Genomic DNA, 19259 nt, shown 5'->3' with positions numbered 1-19259 from the left:
AGCATATTTCTTATAGTAGAGGTTAAAAGCTCTCTTCTCCAGAGATAGACTGTGTAGATTTTATTCCTGCCTTCTCTGCTTACCAACTATGTGTGTTTGGGCAATTTGTATAACCTCTCCAAGCTTATGTTTCCTTATTTGTAAAATTAGAACAATAATATCTCTATATCTTGGGGGTCTTGTGGGAGTGAATGAGATAATGCGTATAAAGTTGTTAGTACAGTGCTTGTGATTAACCTCATTTTAAGTTGTTAAAATCAAGCTCAGAGAAGATTGTTGTATGTGATTTTTTTTTTTTTAATTTGCAAAGCCTGCTTAATGCTACAGATTCTCCTCTCTAGGGCTCTTCTAGTTACACATAGCTCTAGCACATGCTGCTGTCCATGTGCTGGGTAACCTGACTCCCAGCTAAGGACAGTATGTGGTCTTAGCTGTCCTTGTGCACATAGCATTCCTCTTGGTAATAACTCTGCATGTGTGTGAGGAAGGCAAACAGAAATGGAACAGCCTCTTTTAAAAATCGAGCATGATCTTATAACATAAAAACTTATGTACTTAAGCCAGTAGCATCAAAAAGGACAAACATCCTCTTTCTATTTTAGGCTATCAAAGGAAATAAAAGTTTTAGGGTTAAATATCAGTCTCTTCTGAATTTAGCAGGATATGAAAGACATTAGAAGGAATCTAATCTCCCCCACCTCTAAGATGACTCGACAGCTGGCTTGTCTGCTTCAGAATGTCACCACTGGAGAGGGTGTCATTTGTGTTAAAGTAATGGCTCTCCTGTTTAAAGACAAATGGAGGACTGGAATGTCTTCATGGAGAAATTTGTGTCTTTGTCTGAACCAGTCTATCAGAGTATTGGTATAAAACAAGTCAGTATTGATGTGGCCTTGCGGGTGTGATGACTTTGGAGGCCTAAGTCTAAAGGAAGAAAACACTATAAAGTGTGTGCAAGAAAGGGTTCTGGGGGTGAGGAGAGTTTGCAAAATACAAACTTTGTTGATTTGCCAAAAGTTGGATTGAAAGTTGCTGACTGTTTCCAAGACAGTGAGACTCTTAACTCTAGGCAACTTTTCTCCTGACATCTCTGACCAGCAGTCACTGCAGGTGCTGGAGAATGAGACCAGAAATGTTGCAGATTATTCTCCTGGAATCTAGGTCTATGCTACCACCGCTCCTTTGTCCCAGGGCTGGTTCAGTTTCAATATTTTATCCTCAAATAAGAAAAAAAAAATCTTAAACCCAATCTTTCACTACATTTGAAAGTTCTCTAACAAAACAAAGTAAAAAGTGACTTGCCAAATAATTCAAACCAAACATCTGTTTATCTTAGTATTTGAGCCCTAAGGTCTGAACTTATTGTATAGAAGAATTCTACAAACTGAGTCTTTTAAAACTATTTCCTGTACTTCCATAAATGAGGGTCCAAGAAATAAAAATAAAACAAAGTGGGGAAAGTCTTTCTTTAAAAGAGAGATTCTTAGAACACTTGCTCTTAGAGACCTAAGCCTCCATGTGAGAAATCCAACTACCCTGAGGTCACCATGCTGTCAAAAGCCAAAGTTGTATGGAAAGGTCCTGGAAGAAGAGACATCACATGCAAAGAGAGAGAGAGAGGCCAAGTAGCACCAACATGCCAGACTTGTGAGTGAAGAAACCATCTTGGATAAATGCACTCTCTAGGCCCAGCTGCCCCAGTTGAAAACACATGAATCAGAGATGAACTGCCTAGCTAATGCTTCTCAAATTCCTGACCTAAAACATCAAGTCATGATAGAAAGATCATATGCCCCAAAAGAGCCCCTCGATGAGCAAGAATTTCAAGATATGTCCCAGTTGTTTCCAAGCCCACCAGGATCTTAGCATCAGGGGGAGGAAGTAATGACATTCCTAACTCACGATCAGGCATCATATCCTTTGATGGAGAAGCAGTTTGAGAAAGGCCATGAACAATGTGGACCTTGACGATAGGAAAACAAGCATGGTATAGGTTGAGCCACATAGATATCCAAATAGAAATGTGTATGCTGGTTAGAGTGTAACAATTAACTTTTAAAACAGCTTTATATCAAAACACCACTTAGCTACAGGAGAAACCATGAGAACCAGGAGAGTGAGTATTTTACTCTAACGTGGAAAGACATAATTGACAATCCCCTTGGCAGTGTATAAAATCAAGAAATTTGACAAAACATTAGGAAGAGGCAAAACACTGAATGTGATTAAGTAAAATTCCTAGTCATCTAGAAAATAAATAACATATTTTCTTGACATTAGTTTAACTGTGTTGAAAATAAGAAGTGGTTTCTTTTTCTAAACAGCAAGAGAGAGGGAATTCCCCGGCAGTCCAGCGGTTAGGACTCGGCGCTTTCATTGCCATGGCCCAAGTTCAATACCTGGTCGGGGAACTAAGATCCCACCAGCTTCGTGGCATGGCCAAAATAAATAAATAAATATTAAAAAATAAATAAAAAGCAAGAGAGAGAGAACAAAAGGCAGAAACAGCCAAACGTGAAGACAGTATGGTAAATGATCAAGAGATCTGGAAAAATAAAAACCCACCGTTGCTGGGAAGCGGTCTAGATAAACTGGGGAAGAAATGATAAGCTGCATTTTTAGAATTTCCTGTGTACCAAAACGTCCTTAAGAACTTTTCAAAACCATAAGCAAAATACTCAGTCTATGTCAAATACCATCTTCTTTCAAACAGCTTAAATATGTTCACATGTCAAATTCATTTTTGCAGGGACTGACACCAGTGGGCCACAGAGTACAGAAGCTCTGAACTTGTTCAAAAAGTGATGGTAATCATCAAATATACACACAATTCACAACTCCTTTTGACTGAACTCGTGTACCTCCTTTCTCAACTATTTTTCCTCCCTCCTTGTGCTCTGTTAGGAATAATATAAAATGAAAAATAAATATCTTCCACAATATCTGTTGCTTTGTGGACACTTCATATTAATTATCTTTAGGTGAATAAAGGTAACTCCCTATGGCATTTATTATCAAATAGGAGATAAATATTTAAAATACATACTAAGTCATAAAATAGGCAAACAAACAAAAAAGACTGGAACAGCAAACTCATCCATCAAATCAAATAACTTAGGTAACATTTAAAAAGAATGCAACAAATTTAGCTTAGTTAGTATGAATTTTCACTAAGTCTTCTCACTAAGGTGACATTTTGAAACATTTGAAATACTGTATGTTGCTAACTTGCCTTACCTCACTTCTCTTTCCCCAATTTTTGCCTAATGTAGCTACTATCTAATTGTTCTGTTGTTCACTTTTAAATAAACCTGATGTTCTACTTCACACATCACGGAACCTACATTACATCCATGATGCTAGTATAACTTTGCAGACTTCCTATTCAGGCAGTGTTTATAAGGGCCTCATCATTGTTCATGATCTCTATGTATCTTGTCATATTTCCAGGGTAAGACTGCCAAGATCTTAGGCTCTTCATTTGGTAGAGTCTAATTCTGTTCTCTTTACAAAGAGCTAGGGTTACACTCAGCAAAGGTTACCATTTACGTGAGACATGAAGCCTGCTAACGTAACTCATCACCAAAGTAAAATCCCTAGCTATTTTTTCTCTCAAGGACATCCCCAGTGCTACCTAAAATCAAGAAGGAACACTTCAGGACAGGTCATATGTAGGGCCCACACATATTCTGAATCCACATTTTCATTTTGATATTCTAGAGTGTGGTATTATTTCACAGCAGTGAAGCAAAAGGATTTTTTCTTTCTGAAAACCTTTTCTATCCCCTAGAGGAAAATATATGAGAATCAAATGTAATGACTACAGTGGCTTTAGCAAGAGAAGTCAATATTTAAGAGTGAGCATTTTTTTTAGAAATATTCCTTTTCTGGAAGGAAGAGGGGAGGTTCTCATGTTTGGTTTGGTTTGGTTTTATCACTAACCCAAATGAGTTCTGAAAAATCTGTTTGCATAAATAAATCACATTTTAAACTGTTTAAGTAATTCCTAAAGCACAGCTCAACTTTCAAACCTCTGCCTTCTGGAGTGGCAGTCTAAGCCACAGTCCTAAGTACTGACTGCTTTTGCCTCTCTCGCCAATGTTCATCTTTCTCTCCTTTATCCGCTAATGGAATTTTTTCTACTCCAGTAATTATGAAAATCAGAGATTTTAAAGCAGGATCAGATTTTTTAAATATCTAAAAAGAGCAAACAGACCTAAGTGAAGAAACCTCACTTCTCATTAGATATGAGACAACTCAGACTCCAAAGGGTCTTGTCCCTCATGTAACTAATTAATGATATATCTAGAACCAAAATCCAGATTTCCTCAATCCTGAATTAGTGCTCTCTCTCCCACACTATCTGGCCTCTCTATATTTTTATCCATTTCTATGTTGTCTTCAGACATAGCTTGTTTAACTCATGCTAACCAGTGGCATATCCCAAAGTAAGATTCAGGACATTTCATGGTTCTATTAGTTATCACTGTCTCCTTTCACTGGTTGGAAGATCATGGACAGAAGATGGGAAATCCTGCCTGGCCTCTTAACCCCACTGATTAAATGATAGCATGGGCTGTCTGGTGCCTTGCGCATAAAGTTTGATTGTTCATGCTTAGAACAGGAAGCATCTGGAATGTTAGGGGGCCTGACCTTCATAAGAATTGGATTTTCTCTTTTTTTTCTCATTAGCCTGGGGGCATAGGACAATTTCAATGTGGGCAAAAACCTGAATCTCATCCACCACCAAAACTATTCTGCTGATGTTTTCTAGCTTCTCCTTCAATATGTGCCAAGGGGCTTAAAAGAAATTCTAGCCTCTTGAACCAACTGACCTTATATTTATTTATAAGGTATGTTTCTTCCAAGAAGTTTCAAACATTTCATACACACTTTTACTTAATCCTTCTCTTCCCATGAGGGGAAGCATTTCATTTTTATCTTCCTGCCACAGCCAAAGTTTCCCTGCTGTTTATAGGGTTTCTTTCCAGGGTCTGATACTTAAAGGTTAGAATCTCTAGAAGCCACAAACATTCTCAACTGACATCTCAGCCAATATTGCTAACAAATTCATTCATTCAACAAATATTTATTGAGCATCTCCTATGTGCCTGGCACTATTCTAGGCACTAGGGATACAAGAGTAAACAAAACAGACTATGTCTCTGCCCTCAAGGAGCTAAAATACAAAGTAAAAAGACTGTTCCATTACCCAGTGAATTCAGAACCATAACAATGCTCTATCCTGATAAAAGAAAAACATCACTATAGTCTCAACTACTCAGACTCATATCAGCAGTTTTACATTTATCTGGTAATACAGAGTCCATTTGCTAGAGGCCCATATGGATTGCACTGGAAAAGAGGAGATTTGGATTCTAATCCTGACTTTTCTACCAACAGATTGCATGACCTTGAGCAAATACATAACCTCTATGACACTTAAGAGTTTTGTCCTCTGAAGATGTTAGACAAGATTTCCTGTGTCTTCCCTTGGTCTGCAATTTTTTTTTTTTTTTAGAATTTAAAAAAAAATCTTTTTATTTATTTGGCTGCACCAGGTTTTGTTGTGTCATGCAGGATCTTCCCTGCCATGTGCAAGATCTTTAGTGGAGGCATGCAGGATCTTTAGCTGCAGCATGCAGGATCTTTTAGTTGCAGCATGCGAACTCTTAGTTGCGGCATGTGTGATCTAGCTCCCTGACCAGGGATCGAACCCAGGGTCCCTGCTTTGGGAGCACAGAGTCTTAGCCATGGGACCACCAGGAAAGTCCCTGCAATTCTGTGATTGGTTAACTTTACCTAAGATGGCTGATGTGGTGTGAGGACTTGCTTCCAAGGTTAAAAGAGGAAGAATCTTTTTTTTTTTTTTTATTGGAGTGTAGTTGATTTACAGTGTTGTGTTAGTTTCTGCTGTATGGCAAGTGAGTCAGTTATACATATACATATACCCACTCTTTTTTAGATTCTACTCCCATATAGGTCATACAGAGTATTGAATAGAGTTCCCTGTGCTACATAGTAGGTTCTTATTGGGAACCTACTATTTTAGTTATCTATTTTATATACAGTAGCATGTATAGGTCAATCCCAATCTCCCAATTTATCCCTCCCTGCTTTACCCCCTTGGTAACCATACATTTGTTTTCTACATCTGTGACTCAATTTCTGTTTTGTAAATAGGTTCAATTTGTACCATTTTTTTAGATTCCACATATAAGCAATATCATACAGTATTTGTCTTTGACTTACTTCACTAAGTATGATAAACTCTAGGTCCACCCATGTCACAGCAAATGGCATTATTTAGTTCTTTTTTCTGGCTGAGTAATATTTCATTGTATATATGTACCACATCTTCTTTATCCATTCATCTGTTGATGGACATTTAGGTTGTGTCCATGTCTTGGCTATTGTAAATAGCACTGCAAAGAACATCAGGATGCATGCATCCTTTCAAATTATGGTTTGCTCCGGATATATCCCCAGCAGTGGGACTGCTGGGTCATATGGTAGCTCTATTTTTAGTTTTTTAAGGAATCTCCATAATGTTCTCCATTTTACATTCCCACAACAGTGTAAGAAGGGTTCCTTTTTCTGGAAGAGGAGTAATATTTCTATACCAACTGTTTTTATTTGTGGGATGGGATTGAGGGAAATAGCACAAACCAACACGCACCTCCCAGGACAACTATTCATAGCATTTCCTTATACCATAATCTATAAAATCAATCAGCTCCACACCTATGTGTTCGACACACACGGGATACTTTGGGAAACATATGAAAACAACCCTGATCTTAAGGAACTTCCAGATGAAGGTATTTACACAATAGTAAATAATTGAAAACATAAATGTATTATAAGGAGTTCCCTGGTGGCCTAGGGTTTAGGATTCTGGGTTTTCACTGCCATGGCCCAGGTTCAATATCTGGTCAGGGAACTGAGATTCCTCAAGTCATACAGCGTGTGGGGTAAAAAAGGCATATTATAAGGGTTGTAAGTTCGCAAAAAAAATCAAAGACAGCTAGATTAGAAACCTCTGAGGAAAGATGGAACTTACCCTAGATCTACACATAACAATCACAATAATAATAGCAGCTAACATTTACTGAGTGATTGATATGTGGCACAAATATGAGTTAAGTGCTTTTGTAGGCTATCTCATTTAATCCTCAAAACAACACTAGAAATAAACACTATTATTGTGCCTATTTTACAGATTGGGAAATTGAGGCTTAGAGGGAAACCTAATATACCTAATAAATGGTAAATTCAGGCAATCTGATCCCAGAGCATTCCATGCCATTGAATGGTATAGAATGCTTTCCCCACACATGAGATAAAGACAAAAGCACAGTATTGGCACACCAGTCTAGTGTTCTATGAATGTTACTTCTTTTTTCCATCCATCCCCCACCACTATTTACCCCCTAACTCCCATCCCCAATTCACACACATACACTTTGTCTTTTCCAATTTTAACATTCTCCAAAACTGAAGGTCTACCCTATGCAGGAAGTTTTCCTATACCGGTCAAGCTTCTCTCTCCTTTGAAGTCAGAGTACTTACTTCCAACAGCCTGTGGCGTAATTACATGCTGTTTTGTAATGTCACTGGCATTACTTAATGTCTTATGACTTTAGTGTTTCTGATGTCTTATGGTATTACTAAGATGGAACCTATATTATTATTATCATGCATCTTTTGCACTACTGAACTTTTCATATACTTTCATTGTGCCAACTAACTCTAAACTTCTTTGTGTTGCTCCTGGGGTCTCAGCATAGGAGACATCAGGAAATAGTCACTAATTCAAAAGTTTGAGTGTTTGTGAAGTTTTCACTCATTAGAAAAATGATCCAAGTTAAATAAATACAGCTAACACTTCAAGATTTGATTCTACCCTGTTTAGAGAGTCTGTAGTTATAGACTCTTTTTGTGCCCAGTTTTGGACATAAAGGTAATCTGTGCAGGTTTGCAATCCCTTTAGCTCTTGTACACTCACAAAACTAAAGCTCTTTTCTTCTGAACTACCAAAGAAAAACTCTATCTGTTCTTTGAAAACTAAAAAACAACCAACCCTTGTTTAAAAAGTAGTTCCAATTCACAGATTTTTTTAAATATTTATTTATTTATTTATTTATTTATTTTGGCTGTGCCAGGTCTCAGTCGTGGCACACGGATCTTCGTTGTGACATGCAGAATCCTTTGTTGTGGCATGTGGGATCTTTAGTTGTGGCATACAGACTCTTAGTTGCGGCACACATGTTAGATCCAGTTTCCCGACCAGGGATCAAACCCAGGCCCCCTGCATTGGAAGCACAGAGTCTTACACACTGGACCACCAGGGAAGTCCCCACAGATTTATTTTAATCTTAAAAATTTATTATAAAATACTGTGTACTTAGAGTATAATTGCTTTACACTGCTGTGCCAGTTTCTGCTGTATAACAAAGTGAATCAGCTGTATTTATACATGTATCCCCATATCCCCTCCCTCCCGCAACTCCTTCAATTATACTCCAATAAACAGCTTAAAAAAAATACTACATACTTATAAAGGAGTAAACATAATATATATGTAAAATTTAAATAGTAATAAAATATTCACTCTGTAGCCATTATCCATCATAGGAAATAAAACATTAAATAGTAAACCTTTTATATTACCAGAATTTTAGTCTAAAGCAAATTAAGTCTAAAACGTTTATAAGGGGCCTTCCCCAGAGATCCAATGGTTAAGACTCTGCACTTACAATGCAGAGGGTGCAGGTTCGATTCCTTGTTGGGGAACTAAGACCCACATGCCACACAGTGTGGCTAACAAATTAATGAAATAAATAATTAATTAAATAAAATGGTTATAAAACTTCAAGATGATAAAGGGGTTTTTAAAGAATGAAAAAAGATACCAACTATTACAGGATTATATATTGAGATTAGAAGGAGATTAGATAAATCTAGTCCTAATGATGGTATCAAATACTGATGAACCTAGTGGCAGGGCAGGAATAGACACAGACGTAGAGAACAGAAAACGGACTTGAGGACACAGGGTGTTGGGGAGGGAGGGAGAAGGGCAGGCTACGACGTACTGAGAGAGTAGCATTGACATATATATACTACCAAATGTAAAACAGATAGCTAGTGGGAAGCTGCTGCACAGCACAGGGGGATCAGCTCCGTGCTCTGTGACGACCTAGAGGGGTGGGATAGGGAGGGTGGGAGGGAGGCTCAAGAGAGACGGGATATGATGATACATGTATACATATAGTAATTCACTTGTTGTACAGCAGAAATTAACACAACACTGTAAAGCAATTATACGCCAATAAAGATGTATAAAAAATAAAGTAGGGAATAAGTTTTTCTCAAAAAAAAGACTTTTTAAATTGTAAAGCAACTATACTCCAATAAAAATAATTTTTTAAATAAATAAACTTTTCAAATTGGAACTATTTTATTTTCATTAAAGCATTGTAGTATAAAATGACTACATAGCCTGGATTTTTGGAATAGTTACAATTTCATTCCATTTCCATAAATCAATGACTTTCTGGAAATTACAATATTTTGTTATTCAGGGACTTCCCTGGTGGCGCAGTGGTCAAGAATCCACCTGCCAATGCAGGGGATACAGGTTTGATCCCTGGTCCAGGAAGATCCCACATGCCGGGAAGCAACTAAGCCCGTGAGCCACAACTACTGAGCCTGTACTCTAGAGCCCATGAGCCACAACTACTGAGCACATGCACCACAACTACTGAGGCCCACGCACCCTAGAGCCTATGCAACAAGAGAAGACACTACAGTAAGAAGCCCGCACACCACATCAAAGAGTAGCATCCCGCTCACGGCAACTAGAGGAAGCCCACATGCAGCAACAAAGACCCAACGCAGCCAAAAATAAATTAATAATAATAAAAAAAATATTTTGTTATTCAAACTAGTCTACATCTTCCAATCTACCTCTTCTATTTGGAAATAAAAGTTCTTTGTGGGGTCATGTGCTGTAAATGTTGGTTTGGGTAAATATTCAGCATAGATAAAATGAAAAAAAAAAAGCATCAGGTTACAGATTTAGGAGATCCTGACTCTAGTCTCTGCTGAATTACTGGCTTTCATGAAGTGAGCACTAGACTTTCAAGTAGCTAATACAGAAGGAAATACAATCAATATTAAAATTTACAGTATCTATGAGGAAAAACTAAACCAGCCGCACAGGAGAAGCCCCATTATTCCTGATATATATTTCTCTATTAAGTCCTCACAGAGATAATATGAGCACTGACATTCCTTCCTTATAGTAAACACATGTGTTTTTTAATGGGTTTCTTTTTTTTTTAATTATTATAGGTAATGTAGAATATTATACAAGTTACAGGTGTATAATATAGTGACACAATTTTTAAAGGTTATTCTCCATTTATAGTTATCGTAAAACATTGGCTATATTCCCTGTGTTGTACAATATATCCTTGTGGTTTATTTCATACATAATAGTTCGTATGTCTTAATCCCCTATTCTTATGTTGCCCCTCCCCACTTCCTCTCCTCACTGGTGATCACTAGTTTGTTGTCTATATCTGTGAGTCTGCTTCTTTTTGGTTACATTCACTAGTCTGTTGTAATTTTTAAATTCCACATATAAGTGATATCATACAGTATTTGTCTTTCTCTGTCTCACTTATTTCACTTAGCATAATACCCTCCAAGTCCATCCATGTTGGTGCAAATAGCAAAACTTCATTCCTTTTTATGGCTGAGTAGCATTTACATATACATACACACACACACACACACACCATATCTTCATTATCCATTCTTCTGTTGATGATGCTTCCATATCTTGGCAACTGTTAATAATACTGCTATGAACACTGGGTTGCATGTATCTTTTCAAATTAGTGTTTTTCTTTTTTCCAAATATATATCCAGCAGTGGAATTCCTGGGTCATATGATAGTTCTATTTTTAGTTCTTTGAGGAATCTCCATATGATTTTCCATAGTGTCTATACCAATTTACATTCCCCACCAACAGGGTATAAAGGTTCCCTTTCCTCCACATCCTCGCCAGCATTTGTTATGTGTGTTCTTTTTGATGATAGCCATTCTGACAGGTGTGAGGTAATAACTCATTGTGGTTTTGATTTGCATTTCTCTGATGATTGTTGAGCATCTTTTCATGTGCCTGTTGGCCATCTGCGTTTCCTCTTTGGAAAAGTATCTATTCAGATCTTCTGCCCATTTTTTAATCAAGTTGTTTTTTTGATGTTGAGTTGTATGAGCTCTGTATATATTTTGAATATTAACCCCTTATCGGCCATATCATTTGCAAATATTTTCTCCCATTCAGTAGGTTGTCTTTTCATATTGTCAATGGTCTCCTTTGCTGTGCAAAAGCTTTTAAGTTTAATTAGGTTCAGTGGCTTTCTTATCATAGCAAATAATGCTGAAGACTTCAAACCAAAATGCAAATTCAGAGACACTAATATATGCCCTCTGAAATGATGTTTTTGGGAAATAACTCAGTTATGCAAGCATCATAACTCCGTAAAGGTAAACATCTGGAATTTTTATATTGGGAGTATTTAAGTAGTTCCATCCTTATTCAAGAATTCAGATGTTCTGGATTGATCTGCTGTCTGTAATTAATTTGCTGGTCCTAGTATGAATACAATATACTTGAACTAAACTTCATTAAATTCTCATCAGATTTAGATAGAATTTCTTTTTTCTCTTTCTTGTAGGTAAGTACCCAGAGAAGTAAGAAAACATATTCTCTCTTGGAATATGAGACAGAAATGTCAGAGTAAGTACAAAATGTGAATGTGCATTGTCACGTATGAATATAAGGGGAATTCTACTTTTAAAAAAATAAACCAATCAATTACCAACTTCCCAGACACAGTGCAAAGTGATATTTGCTTTACAAGTTATTTCTTTTGCACAATTTAAATGTTTAGTAACAGCCTACTGATTATGGGACTAAGACAAAGCAAATTTAAAGCACAACTACTAGGAGCCATAATCCACTAATACTTGCTCAAGAAGAAAAAAACACTTGAATTAGTCTGCAAATCAAAAGAAAAATAAGGATTAAAGGTAAAAAATGTCAAACAGTCAAATGTATTCAGTGAGGCATTTCTATCAAAGCCACCTCTAATCTTTCTTTAACTGGATTGTGTTTGGTTTTGTTTCCCCCGCAGGATAAAGAAGAAAACCACTAGAGTTTCTCTGACCATCAGTTCCCCTGTTAATGAAACCTTCAATATCAGATCAAGTTATTCTACCTTAGTTCAACCACTGTGTATTGATCCACAGAGGGTAGGTTCAGTTTTAAAAGCTTTCTGAGGGGTTCTGGTAATACAGACACAGGCCCAGAGAGGAAGGAATCAATGCAACTTTCTTGAAAAGTATACACAGGGAGAGCCTCCAGCTGCATGACCTTAGAAAGAACGAGAAAGAAATCTTTGGGTCTCAAAAATAACTCCACGTAGTTCTGTGGGTTGGCCATTTGTCTATGTGCCAGACCATAAGGAACCGTTGGTTTCTAGGAGCTCAGTCCCATAACAGAATATTCCAAGCACCCAAGGAATGAATTTCCTTTTAATTACAAAAAAGGGGGAAATGCTTTTTCAAAAATCTAAACGATACAATAAGAACAACTGTATGGAGGAAGGAAAAAATCTAATCAGTAAAATTCAGAAGTTATTTAAACCTTTAATGCACAGTCTCTAAATAATTGCCAATACTCATTTCTCAAATGTAATCTCCCAGTGTTGTATTTCACCATCTCAGCTAATGGAATGCTGGAGGAGAGAGAAAAAAGGGTGGCATTGGAGCAGACATCCAAACTGACATTTAAATTAGGAGCATAATCCTTTCATAAAGTAAACTTAAGGTGAGGTCAGTAACAATTAAAAATGATCCAGTTAGTCCATGGCCACCATGCACCCAGGTTTCGGGGCCTTGACAATATGGATGATAGTGTCCCTTCTCTTTCTTAAACCAGATGCAGAGTCCCTGCAGCAGCCTGTCAGGATCTACTTGTGTTGTAGCCCCTGTTTTTACCAAGGTAACCTATCCACACTGCATGATGGAGTTTGGATTTTATAGATAAAATTGTAGAGATTATCAAAAGTGTAAGAAGAAGGAAAGAGAAAACTAGAAAGGATCTCAGAGACTATAATTATTTGATATATGAGAAAACTGAGTCCCAGAAAGCATGAAATTATTGTTCAATGTCACAGAGCAGCTCAGGTTTTTGCTATGCTCTTTAGACTTTTGCTCTGTGTCAATCCTCCAGCTCTGGAAGGCAACGCTTAGACTGTCCTCTCCAAGCAGACGATGCTCTGCCTGACCTCAAAATTCACCAGATTCTCTTAACTGGCCATAAATGTCCTTCTGAAGAAGTCAACAAGCAAAGCCATGTCTATTTCCTGCTTGGGTCGCAGTCAGAGATCAGGATTGAGAAGCCTCCTCTGTAACTCACTGGAAACAGCAGGATTCAATCAGCTAGGTCAAACCAAGCTAAGACTGATATCTTCTCTGGGCTCTGTTCCCCAGTTTCCAAATCTAACAGACATGGTACCACTGCCATTGCTGGCCCAAGGTATGAGAACCATGGCAGGGACTTAACCAGATACAGGATGAGAGACACAGGAAACAATGTCATTAAGAGTAAGGCACGCTACTATCAATTCTGGAAGCCCACTTTCAGCAGATGCTATCAGGCACATGTGTCTATTATTTCCACAAGTCTCCTCTCCTGCGGCATTCCTCCCCTGTAATATGCAGCCCTGGGCATCAGGCTCAAGGGCTTGACAGGTGGGCATTATGTCCTAACTAGTTCTAACCTGATAGAAGGACCTCAGATACTCTCTCTCTGGTCTGAGGGCCAAGTTATAACCTGAAATGTAATTCTAGATTCTAGAGCACCCTGGACTGATAATAGAAGAGGGAGATTAGGATTTAAGGGGTAAATTTACCACAGATGCCACTCGTTCACATGCATTATGAGACTATACTAGCTATTGTTAATAAATACTTTTTATATATCAATATAACTCTTCATTTTTTAAAGAAAGTTTTCAGATTATTTCTCTGAAATGAGCCTCAAAACCTCAAATTGGCTGAGCATTTTGCTAGCCCTATTTCATAAAGAACATGAGTTCCACAAACGTTAAGAGTCTTCCAAGTTTCTATCATGAGCTTCAACCAGCTAGTGGCAAAGTTTTGATTTTGGCCCAATTCCTCTAAATCATGATTCAGAATCCTTAACAAATTACAATACTGCCCATGTTGCTTGACCAATAATAAAGATTAAATCTGTGATTTCATACGTACTCAATAAAATAACAACAAAATGAAGACTTTTCAACTAATCCATTTTCTGTCTTGAAAAATGGCTCTTGTGGAAGTGAATAGCAACTTTATCATTAAACACAACTCCGTGAAATTGAGGTAAAAATTTATACCTGACTGTAAAGCACGCTATAAACCACAAAAGATACCCAGCAAGCTCCTTACTTTGATTAAGGTACAGTCAGTTGTCAATAATTATGATGAAAAGCATGCACACTTACTGCAATTGGCACCCCAAATCACTGTATGTGGTGAAACAGTTTATTCCATTCTGTGAATTCTGTGTTTGTTCTTCAGCATCTCCAAGACATCTCTACAACCAGAGGCCAGTTTGTCGTGTTTGAATGCCGAGTCCAGGCCACAGCCACAGTTCAAGTGCACTGGTACAGAGACAAAGAGCAGTTAGCAGACTCAGATGACTTCCGAATTCTGAGGAAAAGTACAATGATAAGCTTTCCAATTTACTTTTCATTACAATTAACCTTGAAATCTAATTCATGTTTTAATGTTTAATAGCTGATTTGTTACAGGCTCAGAGATTGCTACTGCTAAACAATTACTTCAAATCCAAATGATTCCGCAACATAAACAACCAAAAAAGAAAAAACAGCTGTTTTGTTCTGATGAAACAATAGTTTTAATAGTTATAAAAAGAGTAGTCTGATTTCAGAGATTAATCTTAATTATCTTCCTAATGAGTTCTTGGCATACAAACAAGAAAAAGATGTGAGAATAAACATATCTTTAAAGAGTTAAAACAAATGGAAACTGATGCATAACTTTTTTTAATTAATTTTTTTTTTTTTGGCTCTGTTGGGTCTTCATTACTGCATGTGGCCTTTCTCTAGTTGCAGTGAGTGGGGGCTACTCTTTGTTGCTGTGCACAGGCTTCTTATTGTGGAGGCTTCTCTTGTTGTGGAGCACAGGCTCTAGGCGCGAGGTCTTCAGTAGTTGCGAGGCGAGGGCTCAGTAGTTGTGGCTCACAGGCTTAGTTGCTCCGTGGCATGTAGGATCTTCCCAGACCTGGGATCGAACCTGTGCCCCCTGCATTGACAGGCAGTTTCTTAACCACTGTGCCACCAGGGAAGTCCCTGCATAACTTTCTAAATATTGTGTAAGTTTCCTACCAAATAATTAATTTAGGGAAGGGTAACAAGTATGATGATCTACCTCATGCCAAACACTGTTTATACTTTCAAAACAATGTCTCATTTAATCCTCACATCAATATTTTGAGGTATGTGTTATCATCTCCATTTTATAAGCAAGAAAACTGGAATTAGAAATGCTAAACACCGTGCTGAAGGTCACATGCTGCAGCCAAGGTTCAAGCCAAGATATTTCTTGCATCAAGTGAAGGAAATATACTTACTCAAATATTAATTCAAAACAACTGAACATTTCCACATCACATTTAGGAACAAACACTGCTATTACACAACATGGGATTTCTTTTAAAAATAACATTTACTGCATTTTCTGAAAGTGAAGGAATACAAATTTATCATAATAAATCTAGAAAAATACAAAATATTCAAGAAATGTAGTTACTCACATTCTTACCACCTAGAGAAAACTATTATCAACCTTTTGTTTATTTTTCTACAGTAATACTACAGTATTTTTATAAAGTAATATTCAATTTTATTTTAATTGGAGTAAAAGAAAAGGATTTTCCTGGGAGAAAAAGGCCACCTCAGATTTAGTGTTTTACTGACAGTTCACATTCAGAGGAGAGATGTATCTGGTCTCACTTCCTGTTAAAGATGAAGAACTAAGGCCCAGAGAAGTAAAGTAATTTTCACACAGTAAGAGCAATCTATTGGTAGAACAGGACTAAAATACAGTTTTTTTTTCTAGCACCTTGCCAAGTGTTCACTCCATTATGTACCTTTTCCGAGTTTCTACAGAATTTCTAGTCTGTGACTCAAGATTTCAGTCAATGTTGTATTTGCTTCAAGTTATTTCTTATATATACATGGCCCCTTCTCCCAATTAAACTGTCATCATTTAAACTCTCTCTTTATTCTCTTGTTTTATCTTTCAGAAGCTTGTTTATCATCCATTCCTGGTAAGCACAATTTCTCAACATCTTAATAATAAATAACTAAACCAAATTTAGCATCAGAAGACTTTGTCTCCTAAACCACTTTTGCCTTCAGGAGCAGCTTTGAGGCTACTCTATGCCACCTCTTGAACTGATACAACAGAGGAAGCAAGATAACTGAGATTTATCAGTGTATTTGTTCATTTATTCATCCATTCAACATGTATTTACTAGATATAGGCTATGGCCAAATTCCGTTCTTCACACTGAGGAGTCTGCCCTCACAGGGCACGAATTCTTCCTCTAATTCCACTTGGCATATTACTTGTGCCTCATGAGCAACACACAGAGGCAGTAAGGAGGTGTCCTGACATCATACATCCAAATTGTTCACTGTCCAAGAAGTATGTGCGGTGCCCATCACACAGTGGCCATCACTGTACTAACATTAGGTCTAACTACCATGGCAATAATAACTTTTAGGTCAGTTCAGAAACTCTTTCTAGAGGACCTTTATGCTAAGCATGAAAGCTACAAAAATCTAGAATTCAAGAGATAAAGTGTAATCCCTGCTTTTAAGACACTCACAGTCTAGTAGAGAAAACAGATGTGTCTAAGAAGTAGGTGCTAGGGACCATCCTGGGATTATTTCAGGTTGTAGTTTTAAGATTTATCTTCATGAGCTGACTCAAAGGCAAAAAACCTAATCAGATGGATTTTTTTAAATCTCAGGAATACACTATTCCCAGTACCTACTCTCCCTGACATCCTTCCACACAGTTTGTTAATTTGGGGGATCCAAATACTCTGGTCAAGTTGAATCTCTCCCCTTTCCAGAGGAAGTGTGCACCTTAATTATCACAGAAGTATTTCCTGAAGATTCTGGGGAATTCAAGTGCATTGCAGAAAATGAGGCTGGGACTGCAGTCTCCACAGCAAGACTCTTTGTTTCTCCAGGTAACTCCTCAGGATCACCCTGCTCAAATTCAGCCCTGAGCCAAGGCGAAGATTCTCTCTGTTTCTATCTGAACTGGCGACTAATTATATTTTTCAGAGGGAAAAGAAATGGAGAAATCAGAGAATTCTCCAAAATTACCCACGAGGAAATTTTCTCCAAAACTGGCCTCTTTTCCCTGGAGCAGTGACAGCTACATAAAGGACAAAAAGCCAGACAATACTCCAATAAACCTTATGCCAGCTATTCCTGAAACAGCCAGTCACAATGAACATGAGATCCAGGTTCCAAAGGAGGATTTCTATACCATCGATGAAAATTCCTCTGAGCTACAACCACAACGGTAAGGGCAGACAGACCTAACATTCACTCATTCAACACATGTTCTTGGCTCTATATATAGAACAGTGAAAATGACAAAGTTCCTGCCCTCAGTGAGCTTGCATTCTGAGATGAATCACTTTACCTCTGTCATTTCTCCCTTGTCCTCCATCATGCATTTCACCAGGGCTGAAATAGTAAGTCACGTGCTTAGATCCACATTTAAAGGTTTGCTACAGAGACTTATTGAAAAAAAACAAAAACAAACGAAAAAAAACCAATGCTGAATGGCAAAAGATTTTGAAGAATGGGATCTTTTCCCAAAATAGAATTCAATGTCTCTATACTAATACAAATAGGTAAAACATTTTGTGGTACAGGTTTCTTCACGGTTAGTTTTAAAATACAGACAAAATTGTCCTTGCATTTAGAGGACAAACGTACAAATGGAAAGATAATTAAGTGAATTTGCCAACCAGGCTATGTTTTTTTTCCCACAAATTTATTTATTTATTTATTTATTTATTGGCTGTGTTGGGTCTTCGTTGCTGTGTGCGGGCTTTCTCTAGTTATGGCAAGCAGGGACTACCCTTCGTTGTGGTGTGCAGGCTTCTCATTGTGGTGGCTTCTCTTGCTGCAAAGCATGGGCTCTAGGTGTATGGGCTTCAGTAGTTGTGGCATGTGGGCTCTAGAGCGCAGGCTCCGTAGTTGTGGCGCATGGGCTTAGTTGCTCAGCAGCATGTGGGGTCTTTCCAGACCAGGGATCAAACCAGTATCCCCTAAATTGGTAGGCAGATTCTTAACCACTGCACCACCAGTGAAGTCCCCAGGCTATGTTTAAAAACAACACAATCCACCACCATTCCCAGCCCTCAAACACAAACCTCAAACCAAAATGCTGATTTTTTAAAAACCCAAAAATTGATACTTAAAAGTCATTGGAGGGACTTCCCTGCTGGTCTAGTGGCTAAGACTCTGTGCTCCTGATGCAGGGGGCCCAGGTTTGATCCCTGGTCAGGGAACTAGATCCCACATGCCACAACTAAGAGTTTGCATGCTGCAACTAAAGATGCTGCATGCCACAATGAAGATCCTGTGTGCCGCAACTAAGACCTGGTACAGCCTAATAAATAAATAAATAAAATTTTTTTACTAAAAAGTCATTGGAGACTAACAGACCTGGAACAGTGTGTGAAGTACATAGTAGGAATTCAATAAATAGTATCTATTACTTCACTGCATTTTTTTTTATCACGATCAGTATATCTCCAATAACAGCCTATGACTGTGATTTCAGTTGGTCTCCTGGAATCCCTTTACCTTATAGGATCACTAGTCACCTTGGCAGTGGCAATCCCTATAAACAAAGATTACTCATGAGATCAATAAGGATGGGTGTGTGGAAAAATAAATAAGACTGCAATTTATTCAACAAACCTTTATTAAGCACATTGTATGAGTTTGTCAGTTTCTGTGCCTTGGGAAAATAGTCAATATTCATACTCAAAATTTTTCTCCATGAGTACCTGTGTTTATCAGTGAGCCTTTAGGACTTAAAAAGGCCT

The 19259-nt window shown here is 37.7% G+C and overlaps 1 protein-coding gene across 1 annotated transcript in view; it reads left to right on the top strand.

Annotated features, from left to right (window-relative positions):
• The window catches only part of LOC130843774 (palladin-like), a 28375-nt gene extending 10498 nt beyond the window's left edge, over positions 1 to 17877 (top strand). Inside the window, exons 2-8 of the mRNA XM_057719776.1 lie at positions 11755 to 11816; positions 12214 to 12331; positions 13020 to 13082; positions 14669 to 14810; positions 16419 to 16442; positions 17256 to 17375; positions 17473 to 17877. Coding sequence (XP_057575759.1) covers positions 11809 to 11816; positions 12214 to 12331; positions 13020 to 13082; positions 14669 to 14810; positions 16419 to 16442; positions 17256 to 17375; positions 17473 to 17720 — 723 coding nt within the window. The 5' untranslated portion in view covers positions 11755 to 11808 and the 3' untranslated portion in view covers positions 17721 to 17877. The remainder of the gene's footprint in view (positions 1 to 11754; positions 11817 to 12213; positions 12332 to 13019; positions 13083 to 14668; positions 14811 to 16418; positions 16443 to 17255; positions 17376 to 17472) is intronic.
• Positions 17878 to 19259: the final 1382 nt, after the last annotated feature.

This window comes from Hippopotamus amphibius, chromosome 1 (assembly GCF_030028045.1).
Source record: "Hippopotamus amphibius kiboko isolate mHipAmp2 chromosome 1, mHipAmp2.hap2, whole genome shotgun sequence".
Classification (NCBI taxonomy): Eukaryota; Metazoa; Chordata; class Mammalia; order Artiodactyla; family Hippopotamidae; genus Hippopotamus; species Hippopotamus amphibius.
The sequence above is the reverse complement of the archived record's forward strand: the minus strand, read 5'-3'. Positions and strand labels throughout refer to the sequence as shown.